The sequence below is a fragment of a genome, unplaced genomic scaffold (genome assembly GCF_019419815.1).
Source record: "Pyrus x bretschneideri cultivar Hongxiangsu unplaced genomic scaffold, Pyrus_bretschneideri_v1 Contig11, whole genome shotgun sequence".
In the NCBI taxonomy this organism is placed as follows: domain Eukaryota; kingdom Viridiplantae; phylum Streptophyta; class Magnoliopsida; order Rosales; family Rosaceae; genus Pyrus; species Pyrus x bretschneideri.
The window spans coordinates 8,005,304-8,025,561 of NW_025999402.1; the positions used below are offsets into that span (position 1 = coordinate 8,005,304).

General features: G+C 39.7%; 3 protein-coding genes across 4 annotated transcripts; 1 reads left to right on the forward strand and 2 right to left on the reverse strand.

Annotated features, from left to right (window-relative positions):
* The first annotated feature begins 429 nt into the window (after positions 1 to 429).
* LOC125473852 (pentatricopeptide repeat-containing protein At3g04750, mitochondrial) lies at positions 430 to 2,964 on the forward strand. Its single transcript, XM_048577187.1, has one exon. It carries the CDS (start codon positions 956 to 958, stop codon positions 2,906 to 2,908), a length of 1,953 nt encoding a protein of 650 aa, XP_048433144.1. The 5' UTR covers positions 430 to 955; the 3' UTR covers positions 2,909 to 2,964.
* A 608-nt stretch (positions 2,965 to 3,572) lies between these two features.
* On the reverse strand, positions 3,573 to 11,991 carry LOC103954395 (mediator of RNA polymerase II transcription subunit 14). Of its 2 annotated transcripts, none has more exons than XM_048577186.1 (8): positions 11,478 to 11,991; positions 9,527 to 10,606; positions 9,269 to 9,366; positions 8,814 to 8,991; positions 7,736 to 8,707; positions 6,595 to 7,605; positions 4,991 to 6,066; positions 3,573 to 4,612 (listed from the first exon to the last, which is right to left on the reverse strand). In XM_048577186.1, exons 1-8 carry the CDS (start codon positions 11,691 to 11,693, stop codon positions 3,820 to 3,822), a joined length of 5,424 nt encoding a protein of 1,807 aa, XP_048433143.1. In that variant the 5' UTR covers positions 11,694 to 11,991; the 3' UTR covers positions 3,573 to 3,819. The 2 variants fall into 2 exon arrangements, with proteins under 2 accessions (XP_048433143.1, XP_048433142.1); XM_048577185.1 differs by having other exon boundaries at positions 6,595 to 7,610; positions 7,732 to 8,707; positions 11,478 to 11,989.
* A 4,402-nt stretch (positions 11,992 to 16,393) lies between these two features.
* Positions 16,394 to 17,501, reverse strand: LOC125473853 (auxin-responsive protein IAA4-like). The gene is made up of 2 exons (XM_048577190.1): positions 17,163 to 17,501; positions 16,394 to 16,941 (listed from the first exon to the last, which is right to left on the reverse strand). Exons 1-2 carry the CDS (start codon positions 17,363 to 17,365, stop codon positions 16,554 to 16,556), a joined length of 591 nt encoding a protein of 196 aa, XP_048433147.1. The 5' UTR covers positions 17,366 to 17,501; the 3' UTR covers positions 16,394 to 16,553.
* Positions 17,502 to 20,258: the final 2,757 nt, after the last annotated feature.

Here is a 20,258-nt window from a genome sequence, read left to right on the forward strand (position 1 = left end):
AAGTCGAAAACTTTGGTGTATATCGTGCATACTAAAAAAAATTTCAAAAAGACGAATCATACTCGACCAGACATGGATTTTTTAGGTATTGAATTGAGTTTCTTTTTTTATTCAAAGCGGTGAGAGACACGAATGCAAAACCTTATGTGCAAAGATAAACATGTTCTTAGCCATTTGAACGGCAATTGATGCAAAGAGTTCTAAGTAGATGAAATTTCACATATATGTATTAGGTCGGAAGCGTGCCATCTTCTTACAGCAAAATTGAATCATTGTCCCAGTATGATAAAGTAATTTAGAATATCTTATTGTCACAAACAGGAGGAAAAGGCAAAGAAACATGTGGGCCTTTTCACAAAATCAATTGGGCTTTAACCAAATTTGGACCCATTGGCCCATTTACCTGCAAGAAAATTTAGGGTTCTGTGGTTTTGATCAAAACATGAAGCTTCAATCTTTCTAGGGTTTCAAAAGTTTCACCCTTGATGATTGGTAAGTGCTATTTCAATTCACCATTTTCTTTGTAATTTCGATTAGCAAGTGTTGGGTTTTACCTTGGGTTTGTTTTAGTATATGATTCTGTTTATTTCATATCAGAAAATTATGGTAATTGTTTGCTTATTGGAGATGGAAGATTTAGGATTCTGAAATCTGGACTTAAAATTTTGAACTTTCTACCAAGAAATGAACTTTTTCTTCCGTCGGAGCTCGGACGCCAAATCTGCAAATTCCCGCTGCGACCCTTTGTCTTCCGTTATTCTACATCGTAAATTTTGAAATTTTCAGCCTGAAAACTGATGGAAAGTTGGAAACAATTTACTAGAGGAAAAAATCAGAAAGATTTGACTGAAAGATTTGATCTTTCTGTTGGGGATTATGGGAGTTTGATTGTTTGTGGAATATAAGTGATGGGTTCTTTAAATGATGGAGAGTAGATTTGTTGGAATTTTTATCTATGCAGCAATGTGGGCGAGGCATTCGCTGCCTTTCGAGTTCGAGTTCAATGGGGAGGAGGATCCACTGGGATCCAACTGTTGCGCTCGAACTCAATCACCCGGCTCTTGTGTTGCTGGAGAAGTGCAGCACAAGGCACCATTTCAAGCAGATTTTGGGGCAAATGATGAGGAACTGTTTAATTGGTCAGACATTTCCCATGAGCCGGCTTCTCACATTCTCCGCCATCTCGCACCCTGAAAATTTAGACATGGCCGTCCTCCTTTTCGATCACTTTACTCCGAATCCCAATCTTTACATCTATAATTCGATGATTTCTGCATTATCTTTCTCGAAAAGCCAAGCATTTGCTCTGTACAGTTCCATGCTCAAAGCTGGCATATGCCCTGATAAACACACCCTTCTTTACTTGCTCCAAGCATCCGAATGTGTAGTGGAAGCAAAGCAGATCCACAGCCATGCTGTAGTTACAGGTTTGTTGTCACATCGGTATTTGCAGAACACCCTCATGAAGATATATCTGGAAAAAGGGGAGATGGGGCTTGCTCAACAGTTGTTTGATGACGTGCGAACGCCGGATACAGTCCCGTTCAATATCATGATCGTTGGTTATGCTAAGATGGGATATTTTTCGGAAGCTCTGCAAGTGTTTCATGAAATGGTGGGTTTGGGTCTCGAGCCGGATGAGTTTACCATTCTAGGACTTCTTATATCTTGTGGACTATTAGGAGATGCTCGGCTTGGAATGTCTGTTCATGCATGGATTGAGAGGAGGAAGGCCATTACGTCTGGAAATTTGATTTTGGGTAATGCTCTTTTAGACATGTATGTGAAATGGAACAAATTGGAGGTTGCCCAAAGTCTTTTTGATGCTTTAACGGAGAAGGATATCGTGTCCTGGAACACCATGGCTGCAGGATATGCCAAGGTTGGGAAAATAGAACTTGCGCAGAATTATTTTGAGCAAATGCCTAGAAGAGATCTTGTTTCTTGGAATTCATTAATTGCTGGATATGCCAAGAAGGGCGATTACACAATGGCAGTGAAGGTATTCAACGAAATGATTACGGAGAATGCGAAGCCTGACAGTAACACTCTGGTTAATTTGGTCTCTGCTGCAGCGGAAACTGGAGCGCTGGACCATGGAAGATCAATGCATGGCTTGATTGTGAGGATGCAGTTGAAAATAGACGTATTTTTGGGTTCGGCATTAATAGACATGTACTGCAAGGCCGGAAGCATTGAACGAGCCTTCATGGTTTTCCGGGGACTGACAGAGAAAGATGTTACCGTATGGACAACAATGATTTCTGGATTCGCATTCCATGGTTACGGGCGCAAAGCCCTGGATCTGTTTTCGGAGATGCAGAGAGGGCTATCACCAAACGGGGTGACTCTTCTTGCTGTTCTTACAGCTTGTAGCCACAGCGGACTTGTGGATGAAGGGCTTAATCTATTCAAAAACATGGACAAAAAATTTGGTATTGAACCAGGAGTTGAGCACTATGGGTGTTTAGTGGACCTTTTATGTCGATCGGGAAGGCTGGCAGAGGCGAAAGAAGTGATAAAAAAGATGCCGGTAAAGCCAAGTCGAAACATTTGGGGAGCAATGCTGAGTGCTTGTAGAGCACAGGGAGACATGGAACTAGCTGAAACAGCTTCAGCAGAGCTACTGAAGTTAGAGCCCGGGAGAGAGGGCGGATACATTATGATGTCGAATATTTACGCTGCTTGTGGAAAGTGGAGCTACTCGGATAAGATTCGAGAAGTCATGGAGGTCAGGGGAGTGAAGAAGACCGCAGGTTGCAGTAGCGTGAACGTCGACGGAGTTGTCCACAACTTTGTTGCCGCCGATAAGCGGCATCCGAGATGGGAAGAAATCTTCCTTGTTTTGCAGTGCATGAAAAGTGAAATGAAGCTGGCTGCTGGTTTCCAATTTGATCCATTTGTATAATCTTGGAAAATTGGCTAAATTGCTCGGGAATCGAATCCACGTTGTTAAGTTTTGTTTGGAGTGCTTTTAAAATAGCTGAAAGTATCATTAGTGAAAGTGTTTTTTGGACCGATCTTTAATAAATATACAAATGAAACCTGAAAAAGTAGTGTTTCCTACAAGAAATACATGCTTCTTATAGGAAGCATTTCAAGTGTTTTTAGAACCTAAAAGCATTTTTACCAGAAATACTTTCAACCATTTTAAAAGCATTTTTAAACAAGCCTTAAATTGATCAAATCAAATGGCAGTGACATATTAGTGCTCCTTTTTTTTTCTTTATTTTTAGGTACCACACTAAAAAGCGTAGGACTAATTCACAGTGCGGCCCAAAAAAAGTTCAAATGCATTTCAATTCATTCTTGACTAGTCAACTGACACATTTCCATCTAAATATATTTTAACCAAAATATTTTCAACCACTTTAAAATACTTCCAAATGAACCGTCAATCGACAAAAAGTTTATCATTTCAAGAATTGAGATTGAAAATGTTATCGTTCTCGTGACAATTTATCTATAATATTCATTGTCAGGAATGAGATTCACTTACTCGAGTAGACTAGCGGACGGTAAAACTGTAAAAGTTGTAAACATAAAAAATTTCTGATCTTTTGAACAGTTACTTAAGAAATCACCCACTTCAGGAAACAAAAGGTTTACAAAGTATAACCAATTAAAGCCAGATTTGTACAACAGTTCACAAAAAATGTTCAAAAATATGTTACATCCTACCACAAGTTTCTCCTCCTGCAGTAAACTGAGAGAACCGAAAAACGGAACACTAGCCATGGTCAATCTGCGCAAAACTCATCGAGATTTAGTCCCGAATGAAGTGGTTCAAAAGTATCTATCTCTGAGCGACACGACTGATCATGTTGCCATGGAGGTTGCACTAATCCCGCTACCGTCCCTCAACCCTTGAAGCCACATATGTAGTGTCCTTTGCACATAGTCAGCTACGATTCTTAACCTTCCTTGACCACTGTCTACTCCTGAGCTACCATGATGTTCCACAGTTCGAGCAACCTTGTGTTTACACTTCTCCCAGTCATCAGCGCGCAACCAGCAAGCTCGACCTCCATGGCTTCCTTCCATACCAAGAAAGGACACGTTAGGATTTTCACCAAACGAATATCTCAACCTCACTGAGACACAGTATGGCAACCATGCAGCTCCACCAGCGGCATTTATAAGAGGTATGTGAGCAGGATCAAGAACAAGAGTCAGTGCAAAATCAACCGAGTTATGAGGCCGATCATAATGAATATTGCTTTTGGCAACAGATGAATGATCCATACTCGAGCCAGCATGGTTTTCAAGACATAATTCAACACGGGGTTTTTGGGCAGGTGCCATATCTCCCCCTTGTGACTGGGCTAGTGCTTTTTTCCATGCTATTAATTTCAAGAATTCTCTTAAAACTGATATGGGTAAGGTGAGGAGAGTAATGAACGACGCAACCCGAGAAGCATCATAAGGCTCTGAAGCAACACGTCGACTGAAGTAGTCACATATTTCTCCTATTTCGGCTGTAGATAATTCCTCATTAGCAATGTTTGTATTTGGCTGTTGCCCTTGTTGCTGCTGCTGATGGAATCGTTTCACGCTCAGTACTTGAAGAAGAAGTTGAACTCTGTGAACGCTTACTGCAAATACATAGCCACTGCAGAAACACAAGCAATCAGTTCAAAGAACAAGTAGATAAGCCTGGAAGATTCACCGAAAACTTGTATGGATAAACTGCACCCGAGGACTACTAATGTTAAGGGTGAATATTATCATGTAATATAAGTAACATAATTAACTGAGTGATCTGGTACCAGTATTGAACATAAAATAGGGAAGTTTTTAATAAACAAAAAATATCACAAATGTGTATGTCCATCTTGTCCGGATGTTTTCTTAGGGAACTCCCCTTTGCGTTGGCATAACTTATCCGCAACGATAAAAGGAGATGTAATCACATCATCGTAAGATTAAGAATAAGTACTCGAAAATAAAGTTTCTGAGATGTGTAAAGATTGGCCTGAAAAGCACCTACCCAACAAAGAATCTCAAGGCGGGCTGCTCCTGGTCTAAATTTAGAAGGGCACCTTCATTGTCTTTCAGAATTGACCCCAAAATCTCTTTCAACAGATTTGGTAGCTGTGCGAATAGCCATAGAACTCCAAGATACTTGAGAATACCTCTTAGCACCTTTTTAAGAGCAACAAGAGGAACCCAACCACCTCCATACCCTCCGTCATCTCCAAGACCAATAATGGCTGTATTCAGTTCTCCTCTCACATGAGCAGGGACACCAGGACCTGGGGATCTTCGTAAAGCTGGCCCTGCTGAGCTGACAACAGCCAAATTTGAGGATACTGGAGAAGCATTTCCGACACGGTTTAAACCAGCCACTTGGTTGTTGCCTGTCCTAGACATTGCAGCAGAACTAGGAAGGTTAACCCTATTTCCATTTACAGTTGACAGTTGGGAACCTGAACTGGGGTTTTGATTGATTGAACTTGACAGTCCTGCCTGTTGACCACCGGTGAAATTAGTATCTAAACCATTCAATTCTTGGGCTACATGCTCCATAATAAATGGTCTAAACTGAGGGCAAGGTAATGACCCTCCAATTGAAGGCCCCCCATTGGGTGGCGTTGCTGGTTGCAACCAAACCTGATCTCCGGCAAAACAGCGCATGTCAACTGCAAAATTCTTTCGGTATATGATCCGTATCCAATAGGGTCCACGTAGCACAACAGAGACATCAATGGGCAACAGTGAGCTGGGTACAATGCCAGGTCCACCTCGGCCAGCACCAGCTAACCCAGCAGGCCCATGGAGGCTATGATTTGCAAGAGGCCCTGTAGCAGGAGATGAAACTGGGTTCCCCATAGGGCCAGGAGACTGACCAGCATTTGTGGTTGAACTAGTTGGCATAAGGCCCTGAGATGATAAGTACCCAGCCTGTTTTGGGATAGAAGAGAGAACTCCTCCAGGGACCCCCGGGATAGGACTAGCTCGTGCAGGTCGTGTTGCAGCTGCAAGAGCATGTAAGGGCCCTGCAGTGAGTCGAATGCAATCCAAAAGTGATGCAACTTCAGCTCCATTTATAAAATCTTCCAGAAACTGTAAAGAACAGAAAAGGTATTGTCATTAATGCATACATTTTTAATCAGAAACAAATTGGTGGGAAACATGAAGTTACCTCTGTAATAATACATAAATCTAAATTGCTCGAATGCATGTCAAAAACTAGCTTTTGACGACTACATTTTGATGTACTCCTTTGTAAAGCAACTTTGATAGAATTGTGCATGCAGTTTTAATATACCTTTTTTGCTGTCATGAAAAGTTTTTTAAGGCACCTCGAAAAATCCTAATCCAACATCAAAAGATATTTCCATGGAATCACCGCAAAATAGTTGAAAATTATATTTTTTGAAATTTCTCCAGAATTCTATTAAATTCATTAAAGATGACATGTTCATGCACGACCTTTGAAGAAAACAAAATCAGAGGATGAATGCAGGACTCAATTTCACATAAGGTGAATCTTAATATAAAACATCACTTCACACCAAATAAGAATGCGCTCAATTGAAAATGCTAAAAGAAACAAACCAGAAAAAATAAATTAGAAACTTGTGAATGTACCTTGGTATGGGGCCAAAGTTGGTCGGGGGATACATGCATAGTACAACCCTCTTTACCTGATTCCCACTCTACAACAAAGCGAGCAAGGACACCTGATCCAAAACTGAACCACAGACTCATAAGTCCAACAGCCTCAATTCTAAATGCCCTTCGCATTTGCTCAGAAAGTCTATCGGTTGCCTCTTGAGAACCTTTGACTCCTGGTGATTTAAAATCGGGGTTTGTGCTACTTTCTTCTGGCTTATCATCTGCTCGAACACCAAGCAATTTCCGCATCCCAAGAGCAAACATTCTTGCATTAGAAAGTCTTTGGATGTCTGCCACTAACTTCTTAATACTATCAGCCTCCACAGATTGGTAACAAAGAACAACACCTTCTGGATCATAGCGAACATGAGAGTCTATGTCAGACGTATTGGCAATTCGAACACCAGTACCCCAAGGTGTACTATTGCTTCCTTTTTGAAGCTCCCACAAATCCCTGAAATGCTGGTCATTTATTTTGACATCCCAATAAATGCTTCCAGGTCTGCCAAGTCGCAAGCATAAGTGTTGCCATGAATCACCTCTGGCAAATGGAATTCGAAACCATATGTTTGATGATGTACTTCTTAGACCCACTTCTTCAACATAAGGGATGTCCAGAGCCGCCATCTGGCTAGTTAATCTGGCATGCTTAATACAAAGTGAACAGTGCCTGATCACATGAAGAAGGGCTGAAACATAAATGCTAGAAGGTGCATTTCCCCTGTTTGCTTCAGATATAAGATCCCCGTAATTGTAGACTTCAAAATTTGAAATTATATCCCTCGACATAAGCACCTGTGAGGAAGACTGCTGAGGACGAGTTACTTCAGAAGTTTTCCTCTTTTTAAGAACTCCGGAATCAGCTTCAAAACCCTGAAGTGATGGGATCAAATTCAACATATCTGAAAGTGTGCGCTTGCGAGGTTTTCTATCATTTTTCGCAACATCAATATTAGGGCTATGACATACTCCAGAATCTGGGGCCTGGGCTGGCAGAGAAAAAAAGAGTCTAGCAATATAAGACTTAGTAAAAAGTATAAATAGTACTAAATCAATATGTATAATGCAGTTTTCCATCTTAATAAAATTATCACAGAGAAAGTATCTTACATACGGGAGTTGTTGCACATGTTGATCCGGAAACTCTGAAAGGTCCAGTTAAAGGCCCATTAGGTGAACTTTTGGACCCGTTGGGTCTCACACTTGGCCCAGAAACTCTGGGGCCAGTAGACCGGGTTGGAGATAACAGCCGGGATGATTTACTCCCATATATTGCACTCTTTGGAGTTTCATTCAGAAATCTCAGCTGATCCTCATCCATTGAAGTACCAGAACCATACTCAACTGACTGTGGAGACCTAAGAGAAGCCAAATCCTGATCAGACTTTGACACTGGTATTTTCTTCACAGAGGCACTCCTTCCTGGGCCAGAAGATAGATTACCAAGAGAAGTAGAATGTACGGGGCTTTTCAAATTATTTGATGGATATAATGATCCATTATAGTGGGTGGCCATACTAGAAAGCTTTGAAGAATTGTTTAACTGTGGTATCAGCGCACCTCCTTCCCACTTAGGAGAGGGACGATTCATCGGAACAGAGCCAAAATGAGAAGCAGGAACAGAAAAAGGAGGTACAGATAACCCCTTCTCCAGTTCAAACACTTCGTCTACAACAGAAGAAAAACTCGATGGCGGACACCCAGCAATAGGCATAGAACCTTCATGGCTGATTTCCAAAAGAAGACCATTTTCAGCAGACTGATTAGAACCCCTGGAACTGGCCAGAAAGGAATGTAGTTTTCCCAAGTCAAGCAAACTTAAATTCATATCATCTTCATGCATCTGCATCTGGCTAACATCAATTTTCTTGATCCGCATCACATGATTTAGGTCATTAAAAGAATCAGGTTTTCTGGACGGATCTGGATGAGTTTCAAGCAATTTAAATAGGGGTTTAAAGTCCTTATCAAGTTGCATCAGCAGGAAATAAGAGGTACCGCAATCAGGAAACCCCATTAGCAACATAGTTGAACCATTTAAAATGTTCTTTGGTATTTTAACTGCAGGAAAACCATGTTCATACACCTACAAGAATACAATTCATATACAGTGAATCAGTACGTAATCCTCAACTGCCCTAGTGATTTTTGTTTTTGAAAAAAAAATGTCAAAAGAAGAAAAAGAATGTTACCTCAAGGCCTAAAAACCTGCCAGTCGATGCAAATAAGTGCAAAATACTTTTGATTCTCAAGCTTATGAAAACTTCAGCTGCAGTCATACTTCCTTGATTTAAAGCATCTTCAAATTCGGACAAAACTCCCGAAGAAGCAAGAATATTACGAGAGGACTGAAGAAGAAATCGCCCATTCCTGCAAGTCAGCAATGTTACAGAAGACATCTTTCTAAAGCATCTACATAAGAATACCAAAATTGTGTCCAAATGAACCACCAGAATGTCCTGAGATTCTGAAATCAAAAGAACTACTAGAAAAGTACATCAAAAACTTGTCCCAATGTCTAACCAGAAACAATATTGGCTGCACATTTTTCTTAGTTCATCCAATCAGTTTTTTTTTAAAGTCCATTGGCAAGTCTTAATTCATATATCCTGTAATCATATACTGATAATCATATAAGCAAGGATACCTTAAATTTATTCCCAGGGTGAAAAATGATGAGCCATAGGCACGCACACGTAATACTTCCTGCCCTTCATACTCTCCAGCATTGGACTTATCATCTTTCTGCACGCAGAAATTTAGGAAATCAAAATATGAAGAAAATAAACCCCGAAAAACACATCCATGAAAAAACAGTAGTGTCCTGAGACTACATTCAAGAAGAAAAAAAAAGAATAACCAGAATGAACAACCAGAAATAAGTAACAAGAAAACGTGAAACAACCTTTTTATGGTCTGCATCCACTTCTTCCACATGAGACTGAAGAGAAACATCCCCTGCACCTCGGCAGATTTGAACATTCTTCACCAGCTCTTTCTGAATTTCAAGCAGACGAGTATATCTATTACAGCAGATGGCTCTCAGAAGCAACTTCTCAACATCAATACAGTTTTGGTCAAGAGAAAATTCTGCCTCCTTTCCAGTTAATGGATCTATGACAAATGTGCTATGAAGACACTTTATCTGCAGATCCGGTCCTGGTTCAATTTTTATAGACGGACATGATCCTGAACCAGAAATACCATTGTTTTTATCAAAATCTAGCCAGTATAAAATTTTCAACCCTGGCGTTCGTAGACCAGATGAATCAGTTTCTCCATCTTGATTTAATTGCGCAGAGGCAGAAGTCCCTGCATGACCCGTGCTCCCATCAGATATAAGCTCAAATCGAATTGCGTCTTTCCATCTCCCTTGCCGAAGAGCTTGTACTTGCCTTGTGACAGTACCCATGATAAGTGCAACACAAAGCTCGTGCAGAACTGAGTAAAGTATCATGAACGGATCTTCTGCATCAGCCATTCTGCGCTCTAAATCATCCCCAAGAAGATGACGCCGCGATACTTCAAGCTTTACAGGTCCACTTTTCTCACCAACAAGCAGATCCAAATGCAGTATCCTCCACATTGATAGGTGCCCTCGGTAGCCTAGAGTCACCAAAACCTTGAATTCTCCATCAACACGAATCACTGCTGTACCATCGGAGACTTTAACATCAGTAATTTCTTTTGGAAGTGATACTTCTAGTAATTTAGATCGCACAAGTGTGTCCAGCTTTTTCAAAGCCGGCTTCTGCTGTTCCTCATTTAGAGAACTCTGGATGCCCACATCTTCTACACATTTCGGCAAACGCTGATATGACCCTGTTAGGAGGATTTCAATTGCAGATGGGACATCGTAAACAGGAGCACAAGCTTGCTGCAGCCCATCATGCATGAAAAATAGTGAATCTGCTGCTTGAGTGAAACAGGTATCATGACTTGATAGAGTGGAGGAAAGTTGCTGGCAGTATTGTATTAACGGGACCTGCAAATAGAAATGCATGGATAATATTAATAGCTGAAAATTTATAGTTTTCCAAATTGAAAAGTGCTTCCATGGACTAGAATAAATTTCAAGGAACATGAAGCATCAGGGACACTATAAACTCTAGGCATTTCAGCACAAGGTATGGTTTGTAGAACTTCATAATAACCAATAAGCACATCCATGGCATGGCTTTTGACTTCAAAATTCAGAAACTACTCTGTACCTAGGGGAAAACAACTAGTTCATATCACGAGCTAATAAACTATCGTATAAAATCAACTTTTTAACCACCTGAAGACATAAAGAAACATGCACCAGAAAATCATCTTCCATATCCCAGAAGGCAGAAAGCAACAAATAATACCCAATAATCCATTTTTCCTTTCCTGGCCAAAACAAAAACCCTTAATTCCCATTATTCAAACCCACGAAGTAAAGAGACACCAAAAAACAAAAACAAAAATCAACAAATCCCTAAATCAAACCCCATAAACCCTCAGCCCTGAACCCTCGAACAGAAAAACACCAATACAACAAGCAAACACCGAATCGTTAAATGAAAATACAACTTAATCGTACATTCTTACATCATTTGAAGCACAAATTTTGGTACACGATATCGAAATCTATTTTCTAGCCCGAAAAGATGAAGCCTTTAACTTGCAATACAATTTTCGAAGGGACAGAAACAAACCCTTGGAAGAAACCGAATTCAATTCATATTCCCCACCAAAAACAACCCTAAAGTAACATAATTTAACGCATAATTCACAAAATATGACGCAAAATGTTTAATTTTTACACCCAATTGACCGCCAAACAAAAACCCGAAATCGATTTCTGGAGTGAGGGAGTAGAATAACGAGACCTGTTGGCACCACTTGGCGAGGACATTGAGCCTGAGCATGCGTTGCTGGGTCTTGGCCAAGTACTTCAGCAGTCCAATTTTCTTATCGGTATCGGACTGGTCCGGCGCCGCCTTCGATTTCTCGGTGAGCTCTTTCAGCGCGAGGAAAGATTCCTCGGCGGCGCGGCTCACCAGGGCGGAGAACTCCACCGTCTGTTGCCCTAGCTCCGACGCCATTCTTGTGGTTCCCGAATTGAGAGAAATCAGGTTGGGATTGGAAAGATCCCTAGCTGCTGGGAGAAGATTAGGCCGTTAAGGTTTGTAGAGAGAGAGAGAGAGAAAGGAGCTCCGGTGCTTTTTCAGTTCTCTCTCCATAGGCGTCGTTGTGTTCGTGAAGGGCTTTCGAATTGGTTCTGATTCTTTCAAAAGTTTTTAACTTTTGAGAATTCAGTTTCTAGGAAGAGAAAGTTTGGAGAGAAAGAGAGGAGGTGAAATGTTGGTGAGTTCCTTGGTTTATCTTAAAACACACCTTCTTAGTTCGTCTTCCAATCGAAAGATTAAGAGGGCTAGGGTCGAAAATAATTCAAAATCCATTTTCAATCAAGGACCACGCCAAATGACTCGTAAACCTTATTGAACATAAAAGGACCAAAAGGCTAACCAACGGGCCATTTTCAGCCAACCTGCTGGCTAGCCCGATTTCTTTTTCTCTTCTTTTTTTTTTTCTTTTCCATTAGCCCAGCCCTTTTTTTTATTTTTTTCTTTTCCATTTGCCCAACCTACTTTAAGGTTTAGGGCTTAGGTTTTTTTTTGGTCCTAGCCCACTTTTTTTTTATAGCTTTTTTTTTTTTTTTTTTTTGTAATTTTTCATACACCGTTTCTTACATATTTTCATCACTCCATAGTATCTTACCTCATTTTATTTCAATTCTTCATATTTCATACTATAACTCTTCGATCCTCGGTTGGAGATGATTTTTTGTGACAGAGCTAAAACAAGCCCTATGGCCCTTTGGCTCTGGGTTGGAGATGGTAAGAAATATGGTCATGCACTGTTCATTAAAATATTAATTTCTTGAAAGACCAGAGGGCTAAAACGAGTCATCTGACCAGCCTTCGGTTGGAGATGGCCTTATATAGAGAAAGAAAAACTTGTTAACTTGTTAGACCATCTCCAACTTAAGGGTCCAGAGGGCTAGAGGGCCGAAAATAGCCCAAAAACCGTCTCCAACCGAGGGCTAAGCCAAAGGGCTCATGGGCCCCACTGGACAAAAAAGGGTTAAAGGGCCAACCGGCTGGCCTAAATGAGCCAGCCAGCTAGCCTCGAGCCAGGTTAGAATTTTGAGTATTCCTGTCGAATATAACCGACAATATTGTACTTATTCTTGTCGGTTATATCTGATAGTAATGGTAGACCCTTTTTTTTTTCTTTTTTTTTTTTTAAATTCTATTTTTTTTTTCCTATAATTTCCTAAGCTATTATTGTGACATCCCACATCACATAGGGGAGTGATCCTTATATGTATATTCTCATCTCTACCTAGCACGAGGCTTTTTGAAAGCTCATTGGCTTCGGGTTCCGTTGGAACTCCGAAGTTAAGCGAGTAACGCGCGAGAGCACTTCCATGATAGGTGACCCACTGAGAAGTTCTCGTGTGAGTTTCTAGAAACAAAACAGTGAGGGTGTGTTAGGGGCCCAAAACGGACAATATCATGTTACGGTGGAGTCGGGCCCGGGAAGTGGTCCCGTCCGGGGCGGGATGTGACAATTTGGTATCAATGCTTAACTCTGGTCGTGGTGTGCCGACGAGGACGTCGAGCCCCTAAGGAGGGTGGATTGTGACATCCCACATCGGCCAAGGGAGTGATTCTTATATATATTTTTTCATCTCTACCTAACACGAGGCCTTTTGGGAGCTCACTGGTTTCGGGTTCCGTTGGAACTTCGAAGTTAAACGAGTAGTGCGCGAGAACACTCCCATGATGGGTGATCCACTGGGAAGTTCTCGTGTGAGTTCCCAGAAACAAAACCGTAAGGGTGTGATGGAGACTCAAAGTGGACAATATCGTGCTACGGTTGAGTCGGGCTGGGGAAGTGGTCCTGCGTGGGCCAGGATGTGACAATTATACAACATTAAATTAAATTAAATAATAAATTATGTTTGGCCCTTTGGTCCTCGGTTGGAGATGAAGGCAAATATGACCATGTACTATTTATTAAAATATTAATATCTTGAAAAACCAAATGGCTAAACATAATGACAAAATAGTAAGTTAATTAAAAGATCCGCTTTTAAATATACTTTGGTATTTGACAAGAAACTCACGTGAGGTTGTTGCACGCTTATAACGTGGCACTCGTTGAGTGTCGAAATAGTTAATTAAAGGATTCGTTCATAAACGCATCTTCATATTTAGAAAAAAAACATTATGTAGCACTATCAACCTGGCTTCGTAACAATAGTTAAGAGATGGTAAGTGCCTAAGAAATTTAATTTACACGTCGATTTTATGAACATACCATCTTTTAACTAGGTTCTTTTATTGAAAATTTACGTGATTGAACTAGTCTTGCATAATATTTATTTTTGTCATACCTTAAAATCCCATAAAAATTTATTTTAATTTTTCCCAATGATAATAAGATCTAGACTTTTGTGTGTGTTAATTTTGTATTCATATCGCTTATGTAGTTAAGTCATTTGGTCAAAATCATGTGTTCACTCACGCTTATCATGTTAAGAGTAATTTACAAAATATTGTTTAGTAAAAAGAATGTCAAATATTTTTAAAAAATGCCACTTAGTACTACGGTCTAGTGATATTTCTCTTCACTTGTAAATGAGAAGTCTTAGATTCGATTCTCGTCAAATGCGAGTTTGAACCATATTATTGCTAGCCCATTATGAAGTTAAGCCCACCCCCTCCCCGAACGGTCAAACATCAATATTGTACGTCTTCTTCTTAATCACTTGTAGCCCATGAGGCATAAGATTTTATCCTAAAATATCTCAATGTAATCATGAATGAAATCATTTATATATAAATTGTAATTTATTATCAAAATCTCTGATATGAAATTTCTAAAGATTTTTTTTTTAAACTCATATCCAAAGCAAGTTGTATCTAAATTTATTTTTAAAAAGTTAACACGATGTTGTGTCAAATCTTGGAAAAGAGTAACGCTAAATAGATTAAATTTAGTCTCCCTAGCATTACTCATCGGAAAAACCCCCCTATGAGCTGCCATTGCTTCACTCTCAAGCAAATAAGCCAAGAAGCAGTAAAACCTCTTCACACTACCTTCATCCATCTTAATCCGTTCCATAGGGACTGTTTGGCAATGCCAACGATCATTCTGATCACATGAGTGAGTCTCTAGACTCTCTACAGGCGATACGACAGCCACCATCACAGGACCAAAATGACGATTGTTTTCACCGTTGAAATCTAGCATTCGATCGTTGTTGCTTTCAAAGGTGGAGGGAGGCTCCACTGTGAGACTGTCAGCAACAACAATCATGTCTTCCCCAAACGTTGAATGCTGGATCTCAACGGAGAAATCCACAGAGGAGCCTCCCTCCACCTTTGAAAGCTTGTTTGAAATTGCAGAAATCCCAGTTAAAGCAGTCCACTGCGTCTAAGTACTCGATCGTCCGAATACGTCCGGACAGGAAACGCAGCCTTCCATACATTTTACAGGTCCAAACACTCCACATTTTTTCGTCATTGTAATGTTGACTTGAGGAGAAAATGGACATAATTTATCAGACAAAACAATCCCAAGAGAAAGAGAGACGACTAGGTTTTACATGGGAAAGTTTCATGATACATTAATCCAAAGTTCGTGTTTAATTCAGAAGCTTTTATAACCTTTGGATTTACAGTTTTCTCTAACATTCATCCCGGACCGTTGAATCTGTTCAGAGTGGACTCAAGCGTGTAGAAAATAAAGCCCAAGCCTCCCTTTCTCCGTAGTAGAAAAATTGTGACTTGAGGCCCATTTATAATGACATCAACAAAAAAAAACTCTAGCAAATGCATGCAGTTCGAGTGATTTTTCCAAGTCTGACTATTGCAGACTGATTGCACTAGGGAAGAGGATGAGAAGCTTCTCAATCTTGCCAAGCTCATGCCGGCACAATGGTGAACCATGGCCCGGATTGTTGGTCGCACTGCGTCCCAATGCCAGAGCGGTATGAGAAACTTCTTGATGCAGTTAGTGTTAAGGATGAGAAGTATGAACCGGGTGATGATCCACGGAAACTACGGCCTGTAGAGATTGACTCCAATCCTGAGTCAAACGTGCTTGCCCGGATTCCGTTGATATGGATGATTGGGAGATTGAGATGCTTTCTGAGGCAAGAGTTAAGTTTGCAAACTTCAGGGGCAAAAAAGGCCAAAAGCAACCCCAGGGAGAAGTAGCTCAAAGAGGCTTGCTTCACTACAGAAAACGAGAGAATTGAAGGCTGCCGGCATTGATAGTACACAGCAATGAAAGAGGAAATCGAAGGGAATTGACTACAATGCAGAAATTCCGTTCGAGATGCCTCCCAAGGGCTTTTATGATGCTACTGATGATGTATATGGACCGGTGGAACAGCCTAAGTTCCCAACGAGCATTGAGGAACTCGAAGGGAAGAGAAGTGCTTCATCAGCTATACTACAAGCCAACAAGTTGAATTCTGTGATAAGTGTTCGGAAGGGATCAAAGCTGACGCTTTCGGCACCCCAGATTTCGGACGATGAATTAGGGCAAATTGCAAAGATGGGTGGTGCTAGTTGGGATCAATTTAACGTCAACAATCATCGGGAACAGAAAATCATCCTGAAACTCAATGCAATAACAAAAAATTTGTACCGAAACTTTTTTTATTTTTTTTCCGTTTAACGTTTCTTTTCTTTGTACAACTCTCTTTGAAGAGAACATGAAAAACTATACATGAAAATTTTCCTTGTTCTTCTAACAATTCCTTGTAAATATTTTCTATTACAACTCAACAAAGTTTCTGTTTCAAAATCGAAAGCCCGAGCTGGATGTCTTCATGAGAGAAAACATGACTGTAAATCTTTTGATTTCGTCTAATTGTTCTTTGATCACGGCGTGCAGTAGCCTAACCCTTTCGCTTCCGAACCTTTCATGATTCTCAACCTCTTGCACGAAACAATGAACATCTCCCATGGAACATCTCCAAGTAGCATCCAATCTCCATCTTTGTCTTCATAAGTAGGCACAAATTCTGATCGGTTATTATACCCTAATTTCTTCTCACAGTAATCACCAACCTTGAACTTGAACATGTCTTCCAATGCTTTAAGCAGCTCAGGATATCCTCTGTACACCTTCAAATCAATCTTTCTTAGATAAGGAGCTCCATCCATGCTTATCTTCACGTAGATGCCGGCTGCCTCCGCCTCGGTTTTCTTCGATTGGAGGCAGTTTTTCCAGTATGATCTCACCGGCGGCCACCCTACTACTTGTGTCCTGCAATACATAACCACATAACCAGATTAGTTTAACTTGTTTAACCTCAAATTAATCACAAACCATGTTATGGAACAACCCTAATCATATTGTTGAGAGGATGAAACTCACATCTAGAAATAAGGAACCTTGCATGTGCTTATAAGTTATTGAGCTATTCTAACTTATTCATTTTATAGTGGAACCTCAACATCTAGTTTACGTGCGACAAGATTGCTTACTTGGAAGGTGGAGGCTGAGAAATTTGCTCGTCGGATCTGTTGGCGGGTGAAGAATCATTGTTTTCGTTCATGTCGGATTGCAGTGGTCTTTTGTTACTCTTGCTAACCAAAGTAGTAGAAGAGGTGTTCTGCTCGGAATCATTGGTGCCCGGTAACCCTAATCTTAGCTCCGTGGCTTCAAGATCCTGCGCAAACATTGCCATGATTTTTCTTTGTTTCTTCAAGGATTGTTCTTCTGCTCGAACTTTGACGATGAACTGGCAATAACCAAGCTTTTGGTATTCCGTTGATGGAGGGTTTGAGAAGAAGGGGAGACGTAGAAAATAATTGTGTGAAGGGCAAGTGAAGTTGAATGGTATTATATAGATTACAAGTGGAGATAAAGTCATAAAGCCCAGGGACATTGTCTAGGGAAATTAACAAAAGTTTAGGCACTTCCCACCTTTCCTCCTTTTGCGCGTGCATGCCACATTGCACAAATTTTACCGTGGATGGTAATGATGGTTATACGTGCTAGGGTTTTTTAGGCGATAACTTGGCGTATTTTGTTATTAGACTGATAGTAAAAATCATATATGAAATGAGAAATATACTTATTTACCTTTGTTACAAGAAGAAAAGTAAGAATGCATAATGAACAATAGTTTTAATTCACACCCAAGACTTGTATTGATAGGGTAAACAATTTAGCGTATAGAATGGTGATTTAGAGCATGAACTTAGGTTTTAAATACTGAATAACCAATCAAAGACAAGAAACCGAGAGTTTAAGCTTTGAATGATGATTCTACAATTTAAGACAAACAATTAACCGTGGTGATACGAACTAAAGAAAATTGGATAAAACCATGGTTTCTCAATGCACTATGTCTTAAAAGAAAGATTAAACATAATGCACAAAGAAATTGATAATCTAATCTTGTAACATATTATTTTACTGTTATTACACACATGTGAACACGTAATTAATATACAAGTAAAGCGAGAAAGTGGATGTCACGCACCACAAAATAGCGTGGAAAGAGCAAGATTAGGGAAGGTATGATACGGATGAATATAGACAAGGGCAGCTACGGTGTTTGTGATACGAGCAGCACATTCGAGGCGGTTGTCCTTCCAAATTGGGACAAGCTTGGGACAAACCTTAGCCGCCCATATGGAAGACTTTGATTTTCTAATCCAACGACCCAGATGAATTATTCAATTACGCGGGAGGAAATCTGGGACCCCCGGATCCAGAGGGGATTATAGGCTGGTGGGGGCATCCCATGTGGATTTGGGGCCCACATGGGCAGGGTACGGTGGAATGGGTGGTGTGGGCAGCCGATGGGCATTACTTTAATTAGGGCAAAAGTTAGGGCAGGTTTCTGCATGTGGCCATGAGCCCTAGCCTCAATACGCTCCGTTTCCTTCGAGTCCACTTTATACTCTATTTCTTTATTTCTTTATTTCTTTATTTCATTGATACTAGGCTTAATCATATTTTTCTACAATTATAACCAATAGGTCTCATATTTTACTTATGTAGATAACAAGTTTAATGTCTAATTCTCTTGGTTTTTTAATAGTGACTTAAGACTTGTTTGAAAATATTTTTAAAATGACTGAAAGCGTTTTTATTGAAATTGTTTTTGGGTTTCAAAAAGTGCTTTTTACAAGAAGCACGTGCTTCACTACTTTCATTCAAAGTATTTTTAATCATTTTAAAAACACTTCAAGCCTTAAACCGAATTCTTCATCCGACATAATAAATGAAACAACCAAAATACAAAACAAAAAAATAAAATAAAACAACCAAAATATTGAATTTAATGAATCAAAATTCATTATATAATGAGTATATAAATTAAATCAAGGGTTTGATTGCATTTTTTATATGAAATTATTCCACAACCTTCCCCTTTCTTGTGCATCTTTTGTCCAATTTTGATAAATAGCCCTAAGGAGGAGAATGGGAAAAGGAGAAGGGGAAAAAGTAGAAGAACTATTCTCCAATAATTGTGAGATTTCGGTAAAAACGCATAAGGAGAAATGTTGAATTTGATTTAGAAACTTTAGTCAAAATTAAGCGGCGTACTACGATTGCGATTAGTTGCGAACATAGGTGTGAACTAGTCTTATTCATTTCTACTTTTTGTGACATGTAAATGGTCGGATTTCGCTTGCTGACATGCGTGTAAACTAATCTTAGTCATTTTTACTTTTGTGACATATAAATGATCGGATTCAATTCACGCGCATGCACAATTGATCCTATATATGACTTCTTTGAATTTTCACAATTATTTAGAGGGAAGGACCAGTCACAAGAGACACAAAGGGTCCACAAGTTTTCATTGAACTTTCATGACAGCACCACTAATGGCCAATAAGTAAGGCCCCATAAAGTTAGGTTCACTACCTTTGGGACCCGACCACAATGGACCTCTGACCTTTACGCCTCTCCAGCTATATATATACATATGTGTGTGTGTGTGTTCATCTGCATCCTTGCCTTATATTAACAATTTTGTTATGTGTTTAGTTTTCTTCCAACATTTTATGCACTCTGTTACTGCGCTTTCATATATAAGCTAAGCTACTTTCTTTCACTTGGCTGTAACATGCATATAGACCAGTTTCTCATTTGTTAACCAAAACCTTACTTTAAATTCTTCCAACTTCAAATTCAAAGTATACGTTGTAGATTTTAGATGACCTTTGATAGAACAAAATAAAAACAGAAAAGTGATACGTCATTGTATTTATATGCACAAGATAAGTATTAGTGTTCATGTACAAGTAGTTAGGTTATTAGTTCAACTGAAAATACATTGTTCAACGTGACAAAAATACACAAGCCGATTCAAAGACTCACCTATGTTGGTTTTATGAGAAAACTTAAACTTCCTTCAACTCGTGTAATATATATATGTTTACTACCACCTTTTATTAGCGTTTGTTAGTATTTGGGCTTGAAATTCGCATTTTAGCTAGATCAATGTTTGGACTCAATATCCCACCATCGGCTCTATGCAATAGAAACACTTGAATGAATTGAGTTCTAGATCGTTGAATGAGAGAAATATAAAAATTATTTCTGATTATTGTATGCAT

Excerpts from the sequence above, each read along its gene's own strand:
- LOC125473853 (XM_048577190.1), bottom strand. The coding sequence starts at position 17,365 with ATGGCAATGTTTGCGCAGGATCTTGAAGCCACGGAGCTAAGATTAGGG. Across the intron at positions 16,942-17,162 it reads TCTCAGCCTCCACCTTCCAA|GACACAAGTAGTAGGGTGGC; the intron begins GTAAGCAATCTT and ends TATGTATTGCAG.
- LOC103954395 (XM_048577185.1), bottom strand. The coding sequence starts at position 11,693 with ATGGCGTCGGAGCTAGGGCAACAGACGGTGGAGTTCTCCGCCCTGGTG. Across the intron at positions 10,607-11,477 it reads TCGCCAAGTGGTGCCAACAG|GTCCCGTTAATACAATACTG; the intron begins GTCTCGTTATTC and ends TTCTATTTGCAG. Across the intron at positions 4,613-4,990 it reads GCCTTGAGATTCTTTGTTGG|TGGCTATGTATTTGCAGTAA; the intron begins GTAGGTGCTTTT and ends GTGTTTCTGCAG.
- LOC125473852 (XM_048577187.1), top strand. The coding sequence starts at position 956 with ATGCAGCAATGTGGGCGAGGCATTCGCTGCCTTTCGAGTTCGAGTTCA.